Genomic DNA, 21,551 nt, shown 5'->3' on the forward strand with positions numbered 1-21,551 from the left:
CCTCCACCATGAGATTGTGCGCTGCAACCTCCCTTAGAAAAAAGGGGCTGTGTGGAGGAGGAGATGTCCCATTGAAGAGAAAACCTGCTAAAGGAGAACATATGCGGGGGCAGACAAGGTGGCTGCAGCCCCCAGAGTAGAATGGCTAAATATACTGGAAAGCAGTGAGGAGGTAGGGAGGTAGCAGCTCAGCCAGAAGGCCGATCTGGTTGGGATCAGCCAGGCTGGAACAGCTGTCTCTACAGCCAGGCCTGGTTCAGCACGGTTTTAAGAAAGGAAAGCCGAAGTTTTGGAAGATGGACCAGAAAGAAGCAGCAGTCAGCACACATGGGTAGGATGCTACTGGCAACGCAGCTACAAAACCAGATCCCTTAAGAATATGCATTTTTATATAAACAAGCATGGAGTCTTCTTACATGATGATAGAGGTTATTAGTTGTTATGAGATAGTCTGAATATACACAGCCCTTAGTCAACAAAATTCTTTTGATCTCTTAAAATTATTTTGATCTCTTTTATCTCCTGACTCCATAGAAAAATGCTGAAAAAATCTTGCCTGAAAATATCCTTAACAAATCTTACACAATATCTTCATTGGCAAATACAGCTGGGAAAGTGACAGATAAAGATGTTGTTTGTCAGAGATGCGTTCATACACTCACATGATCATCACCATGCTTTCCCTTTTGCTTTTGTCCTCCTCTTCCCACAATCCTAGGCTGGAAAGACTAAAAAAAACCCAGCACTTTATGTGTGTGCATTTTCATGCACATCCTAAATTGATGCAATGGTACAGGCACTGCTGCCTTGCGCTGTTCAGACATCCCACACAGGGGGTGAGGCAGACGAGGAGGTCTGGTCATGCTGCAAGTGGAGTCTGGAGGAAAATACGTGTGTCAGAAATCAGGGTCAGGGACAGTGAACGTTTGGGGCAGGGAGGTGGTCTTGGATAATTGAAATGGTTTTGACGCTGCAATCATGGGAAAAGCAGCAGAATCTAACAGACATCTGCAGGACCTATGCAGGAGGCAGAGGAAAACTGTAACCCAAAGCTTCCATGTCAGCAAGAAAACAGGGGCATGGAGAAGCCACCAGCCAAAGAGAAGAAAACAACTGGTGGTACGTGGGAGAGACAGGGTAAATAGCATGTTTGGAAACACCAGCATTCCCAGTGTTTCTAAATCTCTTTTGCTTCCCGTGTCCTACTCTGGAGCAACAGAGAAAGCTGAAAAATTCCACTAAAGGTGAACAGCTCTAATCAGGCAGAGCAAGAGCCAGGCACTGAACGTATAACAGCGCTTCTAAAGCCCAGGGCACACCTGTGCCAGGAGGTGCGCTGGGCCTGTGATAGAGGGTTAAATGAGCTCATTTTGATCCTCCTTGCAAGAGAGAGGGAAGAATGCAATCCCGGAAGGAGATCAATAGGGAACGCTCAAAAGGAGGATCAGAAGTACTTACAGAGTTCTTCAGGATCTGGGTTGACTGCACAAACATTGTGGTGGTGACATTAAATATAAATAAAGAGGATCTTCACAGCAGATTTTCTCTCTACATTTGCCACAAGTTCTCTTTCTTCTGAGCACACTCAGCCCTGTTTACAAAGCCCAGCTATTGTAGTTAAGGATGCAAAGAAGAACAGACTTTGATATTTTTTCTTTGCATGTACCTGGCTCTGCGGAATGCTGGAATTAAACAGATGCACCAAACCGTACCAGATGTATCAGGGACACAAACAGCTGAGACGTCCCCGTGACATTTGGATAGTACCTGGAGGAGGAAGGAGGATTTTTAATTCGCTCTTCGTGTGTACACGGGAATGCTGCTGTGGCACCTGCGAGCTGTGGAGGTGTGCATGGGAGCTTCCAGAGGACATCTAATGCTGATGATAAAGCCCAGTAAGTATTCATCTCCTACATTTGAACAGCTCAGAGACTATAAAAACTTTAATGCAGGAAAAGGTCAGCTTCTCATTTGTTTGGTTTAATCTGTTTCACTAAGAACTGCAGATTATAAAACGACAGTGCCAAGAGGAAATTTCACATGGTACAAAACTGCTTACATTCACCAAGCTTCCATAACCTGCAAACTGATCATCACCTACATCGTCACCTTCTGTGAATCAATACCCATTTCACTGCCATTAGGCACTATATAAATCCATGGCAGTACAGAAGGCAAGCAGCAATGTGCCTGTGTTTGCTAGTGCTGTCACCAGTATTTGAAGGTGATAAGATTTTGGCTTTATTCTCCTCCCTATCATCTCTCAGAAGCAGTCGTGTCATCCCCACATTGATGATGGAAAATTAAGGCACAGGGAGCCTGGAAGCTGGACCAGTGCCTATGTAAGAAGCCTTTCCCTGTGTGGTTTGCCAAATACTACTCCGGGAGCTCACAGCTAGGCAGAAAATTGGATGAGCCTCTCTGGCTGAAGGGTGGTGGGGAGGTATTTTGCCAACAAGGCTCTGGGCTGCACGGTGGTCTGTGATGGGAAAATAAAGTGGGGTGTTTGAAGAGGGTTGGAAGAGTGCTGCTGTCAGTGCAGGACTTCAGCTTGGGAAAATAACTCTGAGGAATCAAAGGGAGCAGAGCAGCTGGGAGCAAAACCTGAAAAGAGCTTTAGTTTGCAGCACAATGCTTCTGGCCTCCAGCTGAAAAGAAATCTAAAGCAAGCATAAGCCATGGTGACATTTCCAATGAAAAGTTAAACCTTTTGTACTACCTGCAAGGTGGCAAAGAGCTGAAGGCAGCTGACCGGGCCCCTGCTGGGCAGAGGGACACGAACGGGCAGTGGCAGCTCTGGGGACAAGGGATGAATGTTTCTTTGTTCCTGAACAGTTTTGTATCCTGAGGATTGCTGACATGGTGTTTCAGTTCCCCTGATGTAAATGTGAACCAAATCCTGACATCACACAGCTCCACGCATTTAATGGACTAGTTAAATGAGTCTGTGGTATATCCATCCAAATCCTGGTGAAAAAAGCACCTATGGTGTCAAACATATAACCTCCCCTCCTGTTCAGTCCTCATTCCTGGTGGTCTTTAATGCATTATTCTGGATGCAGCTCACGTGTGGTCTCATGACTTTCAGAACAGTTTGCCATGCCAAGAGTGCCCCTGGCTTAGCGGTGGAGCCCGTTTCTGCAGGAGGCTGCAGGGGGGCAGGGCCTCGTGCTGACTTTGTGGGTCTTCTCTTGCTGCGAGTCCGTAAATTTGGGGTCACTTTGAACAAGAAACAAACTGACAAAAAAGAATAAATGTCAGGACTGGCTCTTTGTCCCCATCCTGCAGAGAGCAGCAGCCAGAAGAGGCTGCACCAGCACCACTTTCTCACTGCCGTGTCCTCAGAGATTTATAAAGTGATTTGGGAGCGATTTCTCATATGCAAACCTTACACTCCATTTCATTTTGCAAGTTGAATTGTGTTCATTTGTTTGTAGTGGAAAAATGAATCACACCACAGTTTTTCTTCTGTATAAATCAACACGTAGATAAATGGGTTATTTATGTGCACTACGAATAGTAGTTATAAGCATTTAAATGAGTCATATATTCGTGTTGGTACATTTGTATATACAGTATGTATATCTGTATTATACAGAAGATCATAAATGCACATTTGAAAAATATATGGCTGTTCTGGGTACAATGTACTCCTTCCCATACTTTGAGCAAAATGAAGAATTAGGCCCAGCTCCTACATCCAGAAGCATAAAAAGCAGCAATCTGAAGGTAGTGTTCAGCGTTTGATTTGTTTGTATGCTTTCAGCAACTGAAAGAGCTAACGTAAGTAAATGAAAAAAAGAAAAATCACCTGCACGGATGGAAACGGAAAGTTCAATTTTCCAAGTATTAAAGAACCAGAAGATTGAATACTGCAACAGGATGAAGGCCTGCCTCACCAAGGGAAACAATCAATTATTACCTTTTATTAAATTTATAGCTCTGCTAAAGCTCATTTTTGAGTTGATTAAATTAGCTCTTTTAGAACTGGAAAAAGTTAGCTCCAACCTATAAAAAATACTATTTTATTAATTAAAAAAAGAAGTGTTCAGCTTGAAATAACAGCTCTGCAGGCAGGTTTGCAGCCCTGTAATCTTGGAACAAATCAAGAGCTACTTTGAAGAATTGGGTTCACAAAAAAAAAATTAAAAAAATCAGAATTTCTTTCGTGGCTCCTCCATACTCCAATATGAATTTTAGTACTTAGGTGTCACAGAAAAATATTATATATATATAAATTTTTCTGAAGATGCTCTTTCAGCTGTGCAAAGGGTCAAGCAATCACTTAACGTACACAGCTAAAACCACTCTCCCCGGCCAGTTCTGGGCAAAATCAGTTTTTTCCTTAAGATTGTCACTATTCATTGTGACTCTTCACATTGATTCTGTGCTGAAGGGATTAGAAGAAGAGCAAAGTGCCTTCTAATTACAATAGCTATTAAGAGATCAGGTACACAGTGAAGTGTTTGTGTAAACAACTGCATGACCTGAACCCTAAGGTGGGAGTCAACGCTGTCAGGGCAGTCCATCTTGTTGCTCAAATGCAACAGCTGTGGGCACAGAAATTAAGGAAAGAGAAATAAAGGAAAGAAGCTGCTTACCTTCAGAAGGCCTCGGATATGCAGTGATCTCCAGCAAGATAGCTTGCTTCCAATGCCAGCCCCTACATGAGGTCTAGGAAGGGGTGGATCCTGGCTCCACCCCTTCCAGTCAGGGGCATTGCATGCACCAGAACTGCCCTGGGTTGGCCCTGTCTTCCTACCAGGTGCTCAATCACTGGTTCAGGCCATGACTTAGCATTTCCACTGCACTCCCACCTTGCCCTGCTGTGAAGAGCCCATCTCAGCCTTCTCGATACCCTCTTCGCAGCACTGGCAGGGTGCGGGGGGATCCCCCAGCCAGACGAGCCCAGCTCCTCCAGGAAGGGCAGGGGCAGCCTCAGTTTCCTCTCGAGTGACATCCATCTTACAACAGAAGCACAGAAGTCATAGAAACCATAGCTATAAATGACACATTTCATCAAATTTCAACCAGAATACATGCAAGTACCTGGTCTTGCACATTCTTTCACATTTTATGCATGTATGTGTGCATCCTTTACACTGGTCTTATGAGGCCATCTGTCACTAATCCATTCCTGAGGAGTTCCTGAGCCATAACGCTTTGGACATTATTCACAGAATGGTCAAGGTCTTAAGTTTAGACTGGATCTCTTGTTTGCACCCATTGCCTCTTGTCCTGGCACTGAGCACCACTGTCGTCTTTGCACCTCCCTGCAGGGATTTACACCCATTGGTGAGATCCCCTTCACGCCTCCTTTTCTCCAGGTTGAACAGTCCCAGCTCTCTCAGCCTCTCCTCACAGGAGATCATCTTGATGGCCCCACATTGTGTTCTCTCCACTAAGTCAATTTCTCTCTTGTACTCATTCCTTAGAAGCCGAGAAGTGTCAGAAGTGGAGCTCAGAAGGCCGCTGCTGGTTATGGCACCCTGTGTCTGCGAAAGCCCTAGCTTTGGGATGAGCACCATGAAGTGGTTCAGAGGAAAATTTCCAGCCTTTATTTTCCTGATAGATGGAATTCTTACTTGTAAAGGACTTGTGCACAGCTCATTTACTGAATGTACGTAGTTCCCTTCCTTTCCTCTCCCACCCGTGGCCCCATCACCCCTGGATATCATGACTCAGGATGGTTACAGAAACAGCAGTGTTTCAACCCAGGAAGCACTGGGAGAAGTGCAAGAAACTACAAGAACTCCTACGTGAATAATGGGACATTAATTAAAAATGTTCTGATAACTGAAAATAAACTAAGTCCAACTATCTGTATTTACACAGAAATAAGAACATATAAAGGCTGTGCTGGAATAAAGGCTCACTTAGTTTCATATCCAGTAGTAGATGATCACGAAAATAAACCAAGGTGACTATACAATCTTCAGCAACCTGCAGATTAAGAGTTTTTATCCTCTGTTTTCAAGCATCTTGGTGCATTTCTCTTCCATGACCTGCCTAATGCTTTTTGAACTCATGGTATCCACAGCAACTTGTGAAAATGAGCTTCGCAATTATGGTATATGCGGAAGAAAGCTTCATTTATTTTAAACTGCTGTGTGATGGTCACCCTGGGTGTTCTGTAATTCCTGGATGATGAAAACTAGCAAATATCGGTTTCCTAATCACCTTCAGACCATTTGTAATTGTATGTAGGCCTCATCACTATCTCAGTCATCTCTCTTCCATGTTAAACAGGCTGCAGTTGATCTAGTCACTGCTCACACAGCAGCTGTCTTTGATCATCTCCGTTACCTTTTCTATACACTTTACATACACATATACACATTAGATGAGGAATCCACCCATGCTCACATACTGCACAGGTGGCCTACAGACTTTTACAGTGACATCATAAAATATCATCTGTTTATTTCCTAATCTTTTGTGCTCTACTTGCCATTACTTTCAAGACAATGTAGCGTAGATCCTACAATTTTGGTTTCTAATTTGCAGTGACTGTGAAAAGAGAGCTGTTGGCCATGCAATTTCCTTAACCTGAAATCCAGAACACAGTACAAAGTCTAAAGGTTGATGTCAAGAAAATGTGTGGAAACTCCTGAAAATGCTAACGTTGTGATCAGGTCATATACGCTGTAAAACTCACTTTCAGTTATTTTCAGGTTTACTGCTTTATTTGTTTAGTTTGGATCAGTAACGACTTGAGAAAATTCACAACCCAAAAGGCTGTAGACAGATTTCATATAAATGTGCTTTATTGCAGAGAAGTTACATTATTTACATGCTGCAACACATTACAACATAAATCTATCAAGTATTTCATGGTGGATGCTGTCGGTAGCCAGATAACATTGTTATAAGAATCACATTATAAAGTGAAGAGACTTACAGCTTTATGTACTCTACAACTCGGAGTAGCTAAAATGTTAAAAGTCAAAAGGCAGTGTTTTCTCAGGCCTGCCTGTTGTTATATGCATGCAAAAGCCTAAGGAGAGCAAATATAAAAGTATTGTCTGGTTTCAGGCCTATGATGCCACCAAAGCTGATGATAGGTGTGTACTCATTTTTATTTTGAAGTGTATAATCTTGCATAAATTATACAAGTCTAATAAGGTTGGTATAAATTTATTTATGTATAAACCATGGCTTAGAAATAAAGGAGAAATGCAGCTTGCACATGCATTTAAAAGGACAACCTAGCAAATGTTTGTGACCTTAGTGTTTATTATCTTTTCTCTTAACAGATCTGCTAGAAAACATCTTAATTCTAGAGTCACACTTCTCTTGGCTGAGTAATGACAATGAAACTCCAGAAAAAGACAACTAAGCAATCTAGCCAATATATGCTGGTGGAGAAAAATCTATGAAATACAGAACATTATTTATGTCTAACTTAGTATGTCTTCATTAAGCAATGTTTCTAGCAGCATCATAGTGAAATATAGTAGTCAAGTGAAGTTTGGCCCCTCTTTCTTAAGTGCAAAATAATCTAAAGTACCAATTGAATCTGTAGCCCAGATATCAGTTGCTAAAGCTTTGTTGCTTTCCGAAGGAAAGCTCTCCAATTGTATCAGTCAGGATGTATGACTACAACAAGCCTAAAGAACCATAACAGCCATTTTTTAAGAAGTGAGGGAAGGGGTCAGGATGAAAAAAAACAAAACCAAACCAGAATACATAAGCCAGTGCTTTCCCTGGTCAACCAGCCTTCACTCTGCTGCTGCCAGTGCAGCTGGGCTGAGTTACACCAGCTAAGGAGTGGACTTTGCTTCTGCCTTTCTAATGAGGTTGTCTTTACAAAGAAAGGAAAAATAAAATGATCAAGGAATCGTAGACAGAGTGGTGGCTCACACACAGCCATAGATGAAGGGCTCAGTGTTGCAAGAGACAGCGGTGCCACACGGCTGGGGTAGGTGCCCACCGATACTGCACCATACTCCAAGCAGCAGCCTCCTCGAGGTAAAGGAGGGAGGGCAGGACAAGTGCAGGCACCAGGACTGGCGCCTGCTCCTTGTGAATGTCTGTCTCAAAGAGGCAGTGAGGATGTACAAAAATCTCCTTTTGTGACCCTCTTACAGATGCCCACTTCTAACCTCAAAGCCTGGCTCCAACAAAGCGCTGCCTTCTGTTCACCAACCACCTCCTGGACGTGCTGCATGACATTCTTCCACTCACGAGTACGGCCACCATGCTCAGAAGATTTGAAGATGTGCATCTCTCTGGGGAGCATCAGTGTGCACCTGCAGGACTCCCTGAAAGCGTTCCTAGGATGGACTTCTTCCCATGCAGGGAAGCGTAGAGGGAAGTGTTCCAGCCGATCAAATCCCACTGAAGTTGTTCTGTGAATGCTTGGGATGGGGAAGGGGGAATTTGGGCATGTGGGCTCTAAACTCAGCCCTTCTGCAAAATAAGTAGCAAGCGGGATTTGGGCTGCACATGGGACACCACCGGCACTGTGTGGGCAAAACGAGTGCACAGATGGCCAAGGTCAGGGTTCTGGCAAGACAATGTGTGTTGAAGGCAGAGACCAGATCTAGGCCATAACTGCACCCTGGAAAAGAGGGCTGGGAGAGGCAGGACTGCCCAGGGGGCATGTCCCCATGGTGGAACCGAGCACCATCCCACCTCGCCAGGCTGGTTGTGGCAGTTTGTCCACTGTAATCTGGAGCTCACAAGCTCTGACTCTTGACAGAATCTATGAGCGAGGCCAAAGTGTTCAGACAGCACCAAGACCTGAGCTGACTTGTTTCCAGCTGGCTCAGCATCTGCATGTTCCAGGTTTGGGCTCAGCAGAGGCAGTAGGAAGATCTGTCCCATCTGTCAGTGTGGACATACCCATATTCTCCTGTCTTTTTCAAAGGACAAAAAATGTCCTCCCAATGCCCAGATCATCTAAGTCCCTCCAATCATCGCGTTTTATCTTAAGCCATTTTTTCTATGATGCCACAAAAATCAGTTTATACTACATACGTGTATGTGCATGTGTGTATATGACATGTTAAATATATATTAAACATATATAAATATCTATTTTATATATATATATTATGTATATATATTAAACAACATATTCTATTCAATCATCCTCATTTCATCTTCCAATGAATCCCATCACTTCTCTCAAATTGCACAAGTTCTTTAGGACTGAGCTGTCTTTATTTTGGAGTACTCTACGTACACCCAACTCTAGTGAATAGCACTTCACTGGTACTAAACTTAGAAGGGTGAGGGGGGAACCTAATTTTTATTAGTAGTAGTACACAGATTGTCTGTGATACCTCTTAGGCCCTGATGGTATACCATGAGTGCTTTTGCACCAAGACTCATAGTTGTAAATGGGCCATCTTTGAATTAAGCTCAAACACAGGATGATGGCTGTAGCCATTACTGAAAATTAGCACTATATTAAATAGTAACTTTTTCCATAAATGTATGTGTCAATTAAAAAAAAAAGGGTTTGGAGAGTGGGAGAGAGATGCCCATCATTTTTCATTCCTACTGTCTCTTACCACTGCCTATATGGGGAAGAGTAATATTTCGGACTTCTCTCCTCACTTGTGTATCTCCAAAGACCAGTTTCTGGAGGTTTGCTAACAGGGAGAAACAGTAAACTGTTGTTAACTAGCTGATATATTTCCCAGAGTTGTCCAGTTTTAGTAAATCAGGTCATCATTTCTGGGGTATATCTGTTGTCATTCTTGCCTGTCTCATTTAGTAGGATATGCTCAGTATGAAATACTGAACAAGATCACCCTCATGGATGTTTAGAGTTGGTATTCTGGTTTTTTAGATTATATTTTCCAATTTGTAACAAACAACAGATAAGTTGTCCTAAGACTTACCAGAATATGCAGCTAAGACGACTGGATTTTCACTATTAACAAAGTCTATGAGCATTAACAGGGAAGTGCATAACAAGTAACTTGCTGTGTATAAAACCCCTGAATAATACAGTATCAAACTATAAATTTAAATAACAGAGAGTAAAACAAAAAGTTCACTATATAAATCACAGGAAACAAAAAAAAATTCCCAAACCCCAAAGGAATTTCCCAATGAGAGATACGGCTTCCACAGCCAGTGAAAGATTACTGTACTTCTATATATAAACAAAAAGTCTATAGCAGGTATTCTAAGTTGCAATAAGAAGAAAGTATCTGCAGATTGCATAAATGTGTTGTTGTGTCACATAATATCAAAGTTATTTGCAAAAATTATACAATCTGGAATGCTTTAATATGAGACACAACAATGTACTTAAACACGCAGTAATAAGAAAATGAGAGCAATCATTATATAAAATGTATTTTTGGGATGCATTGAGTTAGCAGTGCTATCGAGATTAAATACGCAAAGTGAAAAGTCGTCATTTTAAAAGCTGCTCATCAGTACTCCTTTTTGCCATCAGGACATTTTCTACGCCCTACTTCTGTTGGATCTTTAAAGTCCCAAGGGCAAGTTAAAGCCAGTTGTGACATTCAGAAATAACTCTGTTAAGATTTACAGTGTGCGTTTGTTACCAACTTCTGGTGTTTTATTTTCTTTTAAAGGAGAAGTGATTTCACAAAGGCAAGTTTCTTTCAATGACACAGTAACATCCTTGGAGCAAAGACCACATTCTGGGCACCGCTAATCTCATTGTTGGCACTCAACAAATAAATAATAACAATAATAATAATTTGCTTTGCTTAATTCCTACTTGTTGTGCTGATTCCTTTGATTTAAGTGATGCTCCTTAGGAATTTTCAGATCCTTTTGGCCTAAGTTCCTTTTGTCTTTCCTGCTGTCTTTCTTCTCAGTGTTGCTGCTTTCCTCAGTCCAAAAGCCTCTTATTTTCGAGGTGTTGCTGTTTTATTTGCACTTATAGCAGAGGTGTTCGATAAAGCTACACTTCTTTCTGCATTTGGTAAATCTGGCGTATCAAACTCCCAAGGGCAGACTTCAGCTCGAGATGCTAAAGGTTGCTGCAAGTAACTACTTGGCTTACGGGAGTCAGAAAGCACATTTCCCTCAGAAGAGGCAATTTTTCTTTGTTCCACCAATTTATTGACATTTTCTGCAGCTTTCTGGGGCAGCTCCTCATGCTCCCCCCCACAAACATTCGGTGCATGTCTGTTAACGTTCTCGCGCTTCAGCCCAGGGGAGCCCTGAGACTTGGAATTCGACTGTTTTTTATCATTTTCAAAGATGTGCTGCTCTTGCACCTCCCGAGTGGCTGCCTCCAACTTCTGTGGGCTCTGCTGATTTGACTGTTGATAGCCCTCAGGCATCTTCTGCTTATGATGAGATTTCCCCTTCGGCTGGGAAGGGTGATTTTTCTCTGCTTCTGAGGAAGCAATAGACACGTGTTTTTGAATCTTAGAGTCAGAAGGCACAGGACCAGGAGTTTGGTCATATATCTCCCAAGGACAAACTTCTCCTATGTCAAAAGTGTCCTTGTGCAGAGATTTACCCGGGCCTGTGTCTGGATTTGCAGGTGTTTGACTAACCCTTTGCTGCTTCATAATGCCAGACTTGTGGGTTTTCTTTGTCTCCTCAGATTGGGTAGAGTTCTTCCGGTGAGAATCCTTGTGCTCCCCTTTATCGGAGGCCGAGTGCTTTTTGCTGCCTTCCTTCCCTTTCTGCTGAGATTTCTGAGATTTAGCGCTTTCTTCTAGACTTTGCGTTTTACCCGTTAGTCCCAGAGTCTTTTCCTTGGCACTAGCAATAACACTGAGGGATTTCTGTAACACAGATGTTCTTGGATGCAGAGGCTTCTTATCTGCACTTAAGTTATGTGCACTTAGCGATTTGCACACCAAAGGGACAGACTCAGTTGATGCTGCTTCAACTTTTTCAGCTTTTTTGGTTAAATTGTTACCAGTTAAGGAATCCAGAAGCGAACTGTCAGCAGCTGTAACTTCTGTGCTTTCTGTAGTTAAGCTATTAGGCTCTCCTGTTTGATCCCTGACATGATCATAAGTACTGTGGGATTTCTTTAATGAGAAGACTCTGTTTTTCAAAGTTTCTTCTTTTGGCTTTACAGAACTTGTAGAATCTTGTGGGGGTTTCTTCAGTGTAGCTGTGTTTTTCACAGCACTGTGTTCCATCAGGTCCTTCTCGTCCCTGGAGCACTGCCTAGTGACTGTCTCTGGGATTTCTGTAATACGCCTCATTATCGAGCGCCCCAAGCCCTTTTTAGAGCACCTTTTTTTCTGGAGATGTGGGTTATTAGCAATCATCTTTTTCCTTTTATAGATTTCAAGCTGGGCATATAGTTTCTTCAACTCGTCCTGTAAAGCAAAGTAAATAGCAAAAATAGTATGAACAGAGCAAAGCCAAACAAGCACCCCAATGAATGCATTACCCATTGCACTAAAAACGACATTAATCTTATCCCACTTTCTTTACTAATTCTCAAAGAAGCCATTTTTCCATAAATGAAGTTGAATCTCATGTTTTTCCACCTTAAAACTACCACCTTCAACCCTAGTGTACAAACCAGCTACCTTGCACAGCTGCACATCAGACAGCATGCACAGCCAATGCACATTCATACAATGCTGTGGTGCAAGTTTTCCTACTGACTCTTACAGCTATTCTGTGTTCTGGGACTGTAAGTCAGACAAGTTCCAGGCAGAAATGTCCTTTTATCATGTAAGACAGCAACAGCAGAGTTTTCTTCTATCTCTCATGTTTATTAAAATGATATATCATTTATATACAAATGACTAATCGCAGCAACACCAAATGCTGTTTGTGTCTCCAGACAATTCAAAGAGCCGACGTAAACTGACTGATTAATAGCTTTTGCTGTGGATGTTTCTTCCTCCTCAGCCTCCAGTAAGACTTTTACTACAACTAGTAGTGCAGCTTCTTCTTATGCTAGTCTATTCTTTCCAAGATATTTCACATGGCCTGATACCACAGTCACTGAGAGACTTAAGCTGACCTGTTTCTTTTGGTATCTGCAAAAAAAATTCAAACTGATTCAGAATTTACCAACATGGAAGAAATGCTTTTGAAAATAAATGATATTTAAATGAGTTATATATACCCGAATATCTTCAGGATCCAAACTATGCTCGCTCCATGCTGAATTGATACTGCTGTTCAGATAGGATCCAGATCGACCCATATCAAGTTCATCTTCATAAGCTTCTGTAGCTATATCATCTCTTGGGTTATTGCTTGAATGTGAAAACTGCAATAAACATTCAGAACAAAGATGTTGCCATGAGTGCACTATAAAAGTTTACAACAGTTTTCATGACACAATTGACCACAATGTATTTAGTATGATTTTCTAAACTCAATACCTATAGGCATCACTGGTGTAACTAGTGTCCTGTAGAAAATCAGTATCATGCGGAAGAACTCATATTAATGGTGGATTATCCACTAATCAAGGGTTTAGAAATCTGCATTAGAAAAAAACCTTTGTACTTGTTCTGATGCTTGTTTGTGCCTCTTTGCATTGCATTCACATTAAGCTTGTATGACAAATTTATGGGAATACACTTCCAGCATTTCCAACTAGATTGCTAAAACCATGAGACTACATTCCATATTCCATGCAGTTGAATAATCCTGCAGAAAGCAATTCTCCCATTTTGGATCCTGACCCTGAAAATGAATAGAGTGGCCAAAAAAAGTAATATCAAGCACTAGAAAGAGAGGTTGTGTCAGCTGTTTTTTTATTCATATGGATTCACTCATCTGTGATTCTCTTGCCCATGTAGTCATCTGGCCTCAGGACTTTATGAATGGAACTAAACCTTGTGAATCTTCTCTTCATTCCCTAAATTCTTTGGGGTGCTGGAAGAAAAGTCTGTACACTGTTACACAGATAATGAACTAAAAATGGAAACCCTGATCATTATGGGTCAGTTTCAGAAAAGTTAACAAATTTTCTAGGCTAGACTGGGAAGGCATCTCTGAAGATACGTAATTAAGTTAATGGATAAAAAATAGAAAATGAAACAATTACTAAAGACTAGTACAATCATTAAAAAAAACCAGGGTTTTGCAGTGTTAAGGCTGCATCAGTGTGTCCTCTGGTTATGAATGTTTAATATATGTATATTTGAGAGTTTGTCAGCAAATCCTGATCTGACACATCAGGAAAAGATAGAATCAGCGGCAACATTAACCTGAAAAGGGCATTAACTTGAATTTCCTAGCATTATTCCTTTTCATGCAACTTTCACCTTTACTGCTCCCTTTGATTCTTGACCTTTTGATTAATGTTACTAGTCATTTCAAGAGCTGTTATAAAGTCGTTTGTTTTTTGGAGTATTGCACAAGAAGAAAGCTACATTCAAATCCTACAGGCTGGTGCAAGAGACAGGTGGAGCTTCCCAGGGCTTTTTTTACACCTGGTGAGACTGACATATTGTCATTCCATTCTGAAAGCCGTGCCGCAGTGCACAAAGCTCATTCTGTTCTCTTCCCTGCATCCTGTCATCTGCATCTTGTTGTGCCCCGCACACATTCATCTTCTCACCCTGCTGCTGGCACCATAGCATGGGCAGTCTCTTTGTGGTATGCAGGACTGGTATGTCCCCATGCTGCAGCCCGTGGGGAGGAGCCCAAAGTGGGCAGGAGGGCTGGGGGAGCTGCTGCCTGTGGGGACCCATGTGGAGCAGTGCCTGAAGGGTGAGCCCCATGGTATGGAGCCATGTTGGAGCAGTGCCTGGAGAGCTGCAGCCTGTGGGAAACCCACGTAGGACCAGTTCAGGAAGGATGGCATCCTGTGAGAGGGACCCTGCGTGGAGCAGGGGCAGTGACCATAGAAGAGCAGCAAGACGACGTGTTATAGACTAATCACAGCCCCTTTCCCTGCTCGCCTGTGCTGCTCCTGTGGAGGACATAGAGGAGGATGGATGGGGGGATGGTGGATTTAGTTAGCTTTTAGTTTCTCATCGCTCTAGCCTAGTAATAGGTAATAAAGTAAGTTAATCTTTCTAAGCTGGGTCTGTTTTACCCATGATGATAACTGGTGAAGGATCTCCCTGTCCTTTTCTCAAACCCCTCAGCAGTTTTCCATCCTATTTTCCTCCCTTCTTCCTTTGAGGAGAGGGAGTGACAGAGCTGTGTGATGGAGGTCAGCTGCCCATCAGGGTGCAACCACCACACAGTGACACTTGCTGGGTTTAGGTCCCAGCCACTCCATCTCATGGCATGTCCAAGCTCCTCATCCCACTTATATTTCACGGTCTACCCTAGTCTTTCTATGCCCTCGCCCAAACTCTTTGATCTCAGTTAACACTGCCAGTGGCACAGTCAAGCAAATACCTGAAGTAGGGATCATTAGGCAGGATCTTCTCCTTTCATTTGTTTAGTTTAAATTGAAAATAAAAGCCCTTCGAATCTATGGAATTTTGAAAACTGAAAGAAAGAATCTTTCAAAACATGTAAGAGTTTATAAAAGAAAAAAATTAGATGTATTTTTAGGCATCACAGCCAAATTTTATATCTTCCTTTTCTACCAGTTGCTTGATAATTTTATACAGAATTGCTTCTGCGTGACAAACTTATCTTCCTGGTCTTGACAAAAGAAAAAAGAACAGAATACCTTAGGGATCAGTAGTAGCCCAACAGTGACTGTCACAGTCAAGTGCGTGTGTGCAAAGAACAGCATCAGCATCCAGTCAGACTGAAGTCTTGAAGCAAGAATGAATCTGAAAAAAGAATTGTGTTGCAATTCACTGTCTTTTCTCCAGTGCATTAGATTTGACATTCTGAATGTTCCTTAGGATTCTTTTCATTGAAAGGCCAAACACAACTGGTTTTGTTTTGTACTGGTTTCACACAGACTAAACATTATATTCACATGCTTTACCTATATACCACAGTTTCAAAACAACTCAGGAAAAAAACCAAAAACAACACCACAAGCCAAAACAAAATATAAAAGAAACAACAGATCTTAGAGGACATTGCTTATTCCAATGTTCTCACTCCATTTAGCTGGCTTTTTTTCAGGTAGTGTAAATAGTCTTTGGCATGAACTGAGTTAAGGCAGTTTGCATTAAGGATCTGAACTGATGATTTTAGGTTAAGTAAGCACATATACTACGATAATTTGCAGTGCACTTTGTAAATAGAGGATGTCCAGAGATCGCAGCTACAGAGTGCGGCTGACAAGCTAACAAAGAGAGGACAGAACTAACATGCATTTCAGTGGGGAGCAGAGAAATGGTGTTGATTTCAGGACCGCTCACGGCCCCAAAGTCCTGCAAACGCTAGGAAATGAGTGGCTGAACCTTGTAAATGGAGCAATTCCTTGCTGAGCTTTCTAAAAGAGTGGTAGAGCAAGCACTGCAGTTAAAGCAGCTTGGCTTATCTGCTTTAGTGAGCTCCCAAAGATATAAATGGTAAGCAATGCAATGGATGAATGGATGTACCACTGGCTTGTAATTCGCAGGTTTACATAAATCGTTCACATCGAAATGAGATTTGCAGCTTACTCAAGACCACAGATGCACATTTTGCAGAAGCTTTTGTTAACAGAAATAGGCTGGCATGAAACACTGGCTTATATGCCACAATAATATATTAATCATTTCTTGTTTATTACTTTGCAAATACAGTATTTCATGAATGCAATAAAATGTTAGAAATTCTTCTTTCTGATAATACAGCTGTTGCTGCTAAGGTGTGCAGGCAGATGACAAGGTTCAGGCTGAGGGTCCAATACATGAACAGGAGAACTATTGGAGATGACACAAAAGACTGCTGGATTTAACAAACAGCAGAGCAAAAAGCTACAGATAGTGCCATGAGGAATGGCAAGATTGCACAGGCAGTTATAGGGGCATCATCTGAAAAACAGCCAAACTTCGCGGGTAATCAAGGGAGTGCTGTCTTTGAGGTCTTTGAGTGAGCAGAACTCGTGAGGCCAGCAGTCCTGATATAACTGTATTGGCAGCAGTCTATAAGGCTGTGATTACCTAGGTAATGATATCGGAAATGCCAGATTTGAATACAAATGTAGCAAAATTGGGGCCAATAATAATGAGAAAGTAACAAAAGAGTGGGGAGAAAAAAAGAGTAACAAAAGAGCGGGGACAGAAGTCATGAGGGAGAAGATGAGGACAGAGAAGGGCTAAGGCAGATGGGTTAAGAACAATCACAGAAAATCAGAAAGAAGGGGCAGTGAGATGGGCTAGTGGCATGTAAGCACTGAGCTCTGCACCTGATCACTGTAGAGACAGTTTATATTCAAATGAGATTTTTCCATTGAAATTTTTCTTGATAATACAACAGAAAGTGCAATGCAGAAAAGTAATACTACGCTGAACATAAGGTAATCAAGAACCCTCTGCTTCTGGAATGGGAATCCTATGTTTAAAGAACAAACATAAACAATTCAAGGTTTTATTTGGTGCTCACATTAATCTTCTATGAGCTCCAGGAGTTTTTGGACTGGATAGCTGCAACATAATAGCAGGTATACTTCAAGACCCCAGTGCCTTCAACTTCATGGCAATTCAGATATATCACATAAATATTACATCTTACACTGCAGCTCTTTCAGTTACATGCAGAACTTGGCAGAGAAGCAGAAGGAAGAAAAAACGCACGTAAGGAAAAGTAAACCTGAGACTGGGTTAAGACCTGTGTATGTGGATATGTACATCATCTCATGAGGGACATTTCAGAAAAATGAAAGAAGCCTGTAAATCTACCACTGAAAACAAGCAAACCACTGGCCTGATTAGAAATGCCAATAGGAGCAGGTCTATGTAAGAGAGAGGAGTCCCTCCTTTTTCTCATATTCCTAGTGCTTTTCAAGTAAAATCCTCAGAGTTGGAGGAGTACTCCCATCCAATTGTTAAAAGAAACTTGCAGTCCACAACGTACTTCTTCTAATGCACTGTGCTGTATCTTCTGCCACAGACCAAAGTATGGTTTAGTAACATTAATTAGTGGGGGAAAATTTTCACTGAAAGGCTACCATACTATCTGTAGGCAATTCAAAAGTACTGTATTAGTTGTAAGCAATTAAAAAGTACTGTAACTGAGTTTTCCACCTACCCTATCAAGAATCAAAAGAAAAACATTTCAACCAAATACTAATTTTAAAAACAATTTTTCATATGCTTGTGTTAGGAAGTAAACAAGATTTTGAATGCACACGGATGTCAAGATATGGGGCTAGGAGAGGATTAAGGAAAGAAAAAGTTGCAAGCCTGAGAAGCGTAATGAACTTTATAACCATGGCAGGGAAAGAGAGCACCTGGCAGGAACAGAGATGAAAGATTTATTTTCTTTCTTTTGCTGGTGTTTACTCAGAAAAAATGCTGCAACATGGAAGAAAACATCAAGAAGGCAGAGAGAAATGTGAGCTCCAAGACAGACCTAGAAACTGAGAGGAGTATTTGAAGATTGTCAGTGGAGTGGTGTAAAAAAAAAATAAATCTGAGTAGATAAGGTCTGTCAGGAGGCAAAGGAAGGTCTAAGAATGTAATAAGAAAGTTATAAGAATCTCCTGGTGTGGGAGCTGAAATTCATGCTGTCTTGCTATTCCGAATTCCTTATTACGAGGCGCTCTGAGGGAAAGGTAGATAAGGTGATTTTCACGTAGCTCTGGCAAAGACCCTTATTTGTTTGTTACTATTCTGATAATTTGCAAATGTGAAACATTGAGCTCATTATAAGCTTTCAAAGAAATACATGCCTTATATTACTGTTACAGCACAACAATTTTTAAGCCAGCATATAAAGCACTATGCTTCATGCACAAACCAGTGCAATTATCTCAACACACAGCTGCACTTCGCCAATCTGTTACGCACCAGGACAAGTTCATATAAACCAACATTCTTACCTGCTGCTTTTCTAGGGATACAAACCAGTGAGTGGTGTGTAAGTGACTCAAGACAGACAATATTTCTCCTACCTCTAGGTTATCACATGTACTGAACTTCAAACAAAGAACGCATCAGCTAGCAACAGGGAAAAAAACAACCCTAAATATATGATTTACAAGTCGATCATAAATATTCTTGAATTCTGTGGGAACAGTTTTAAGTTTAGTAATTACTTAATTAAATATTTATGAGACTTTCCCTTATGCATCCTATTCCATTTACCCATTTTATGTCGCACCATATGTAACCTGAAAGATAAATAGTTAATTACTAGATCTACAGATCACTTGCCTAATTGTATGGAATATAGCAGAGATAATGAGCTCATTGTGAACTGCAACAGCCATATAACGTGGCTCATGAAATGCTGATGGGACTGTCCGCACTGCATAGCAGAGATAAACACCCCACAAGAGGAATAAAAATTCAGCTGTGAGAAGAACAAAAAGAAATAATTTGCAATTAGTTTTATAGATGAAAAAGGAAGGAAATTTGAAGTACTACAGTATCTTCTGCATGTGTGAGTATCTATATAAAGACAGTATATACGTATAAATATATATATCTACACGCATAGGCATTCAAACTCTTTCAGATATTGTTACTGTACATCATACATCTGGTTTTAATTTTAAACACCCCTTTTTTTCTATATCAGGAATCTTTGTATTCATGGTGTTTCAACTTTTCAATACACAAACTTTTAAGGCAATATCTAGTAACTTCTTCCTTGAGACAATATCTAATAATTGCTTGCTCATTTTTCAAATTGGTACTACAGAAGCTTGACATTACTTAAAATAACAAACATGATTACTTGTAGCTTTGGCTCTTGTTTGAGAGGCAGCTACTGGTGCTGCTAACTTTAAAAGTTTTTAAGTCAACATTTTCATTTCAAAGGTTTGTAACTCAGATAAAACAATCTATTTTGGGTTTAAAAATTTCCACTGTTCATGACCGTTAATTTTGCTGGTGCCCATGATATTATGAGTCACTTCTGAGGGCATAATATTATTATAACAAATGACGTGTTTCTCTCTTAGAAGAAAAATGAATAAAGGAAGAAAGGGTCAGGATCAGCTTAGACTATCCTGTTAGAGCTAAGTCATCTGCACCCACCAGTCCTCTGCCTGCAAGTTCCTGCAAGTTCCTCTGCTGTAACATCATTTTGCTTTTTGATACAACTGAAATCATGTCATCTTGACCTTGAAAAACCTGCCTTGCAGGAAGAAAACACAGCTCTGCCACGTAGCAGGAGTACAGCTGGCCCCTTTGTGCCTTGCCTTGCATTCTGGGCTGGCATGGCTGTAAGTGGTTAAGCCTGAGCACCAAGGTGCAGTTCTGTATGAGAGCCCTGGGATACCAGCACTGCTCTGGGCCAGCTTCAGAAATTGAGTGTAATCCCATTGTTACTCACACACTGCTTTTGGCTTGTTGAACTTTTGTAACTAATCCTCTGACTGCTGTATTTTGCAGGAAGGTTAGGACTGAACTCACGTATGCTCAGCCAGTGGTCTTCCTGCTGCCTGTGAGCAGCCAGCTCTGCAGTGGAGGTCGCCACATCCTAACAAGGCAAGATGTCATGTTTCTCCTTAGAATTGAAAGCACTCTGATGACTACCCCAAGTAGCTAGATTTCAGATGTCTGGGTAGGTGGGTTGAACCCTCATCTCCCCAGCTCCTCATCTCTGAACTGAATCCAACCAGCGACTCGCACTAAAGGAAAATTCCATGTTCAGCTTTGTGTTGGTTTTTGAAATTCTGGACTTTGTCACTGTGTCTTAAATTAGTACTATGTATAAAGATAGAAATAAATTAAATTAAAAATACAGCAAGATGTAATGTACTGGAAAATCAGTTATTTATCATACTTTTTTTTGCAAATACATGTTATACTGTAACTAGAACAGGTGATCTGTGACTTCCCTCTATGGTGGCAATCAGCCAATCGATATTGGTTTGGTTTGGATAAGTGCACAAATATTTCTAACCCCCCTCATTATCAACAGATGGAAATAAAACGTCTTCACTGAATATCTCATGACAGCAGGCCCTCCAGTTCCTTCTACCTTTAATAGTCTGTAACTGCTATAAGATACATACATTATAGTGTTAGAGCATTTGAAAACTTTGAATATCTTCTACGTAGAGAAGCTATGTTACCACTGAACTCCTCTATGTATTATTCTAGCTTCTTAAAAACACCTACACAGGAATCCCCTATCAAGCCATTTTGTTCCTTAAGTCTTCTCTGAACAAGCTGAATACAGATTTTACTTCAATAAGACAACAGGCTCCTTTTTCAAATATTATCAGTTTTGTTTTCTCTAAGTACACTTTTCTTGCATATGCAGAATCATGGCACTGAAATGTATTGCTCTTCAAAGTAATGAAATTTATTGCTCTAATTGCTCTGTACTGATTTAAGAAGGAACTGAAAAGGAGGAAATCCATTCACATTTGCTAAAGCCAAATTACTGTATTTTACTGTCCTATGTTCTATGGAAACCCTTATTTCAGAAGGCATTCCCCAGAACATGCCACGTAGCCTATTTCCTCTCATCCTGCCTTTCTTCCAAAGTGTACCACAGTATAAATAAATAAATGAATAAACAAATTAGCAGTAGAGCTGCAAAGATAATGTATAAGCTAAGTATGAAATAACAGGCATACACCCCCAAAG

At 41.1% G+C, this 21,551-nt stretch overlaps 1 protein-coding gene across 1 annotated transcript in view; it reads right to left on the minus strand.

The window, feature by feature from the left end:
* GPR158 (G protein-coupled receptor 158) overlaps positions 6,750–21,551 on the minus strand; it is a 186,915-nt gene continuing 172,113 nt past the window's right edge. The window contains exons 8-11 of the mRNA XM_021387850.1: positions 19,161–19,299; positions 15,569–15,674; positions 13,049–13,195; positions 6,750–12,284 (exon numbers count right to left, since the gene is read on the minus strand). Of these exons, the coding sequence (XP_021243525.1) occupies positions 10,842–12,284; positions 13,049–13,195; positions 15,569–15,674; positions 19,161–19,299 (1,835 nt within the window). The 3' untranslated portion in view covers positions 6,750–10,841. The remainder of the gene's footprint in view (positions 12,285–13,048; positions 13,196–15,568; positions 15,675–19,160; positions 19,300–21,551) is intronic.

Source organism: Numida meleagris, chromosome 2, assembly GCF_002078875.1.
Source record: "Numida meleagris isolate 19003 breed g44 Domestic line chromosome 2, NumMel1.0, whole genome shotgun sequence".
Taxonomy (NCBI): domain Eukaryota; kingdom Metazoa; phylum Chordata; class Aves; order Galliformes; family Numididae; genus Numida; species Numida meleagris.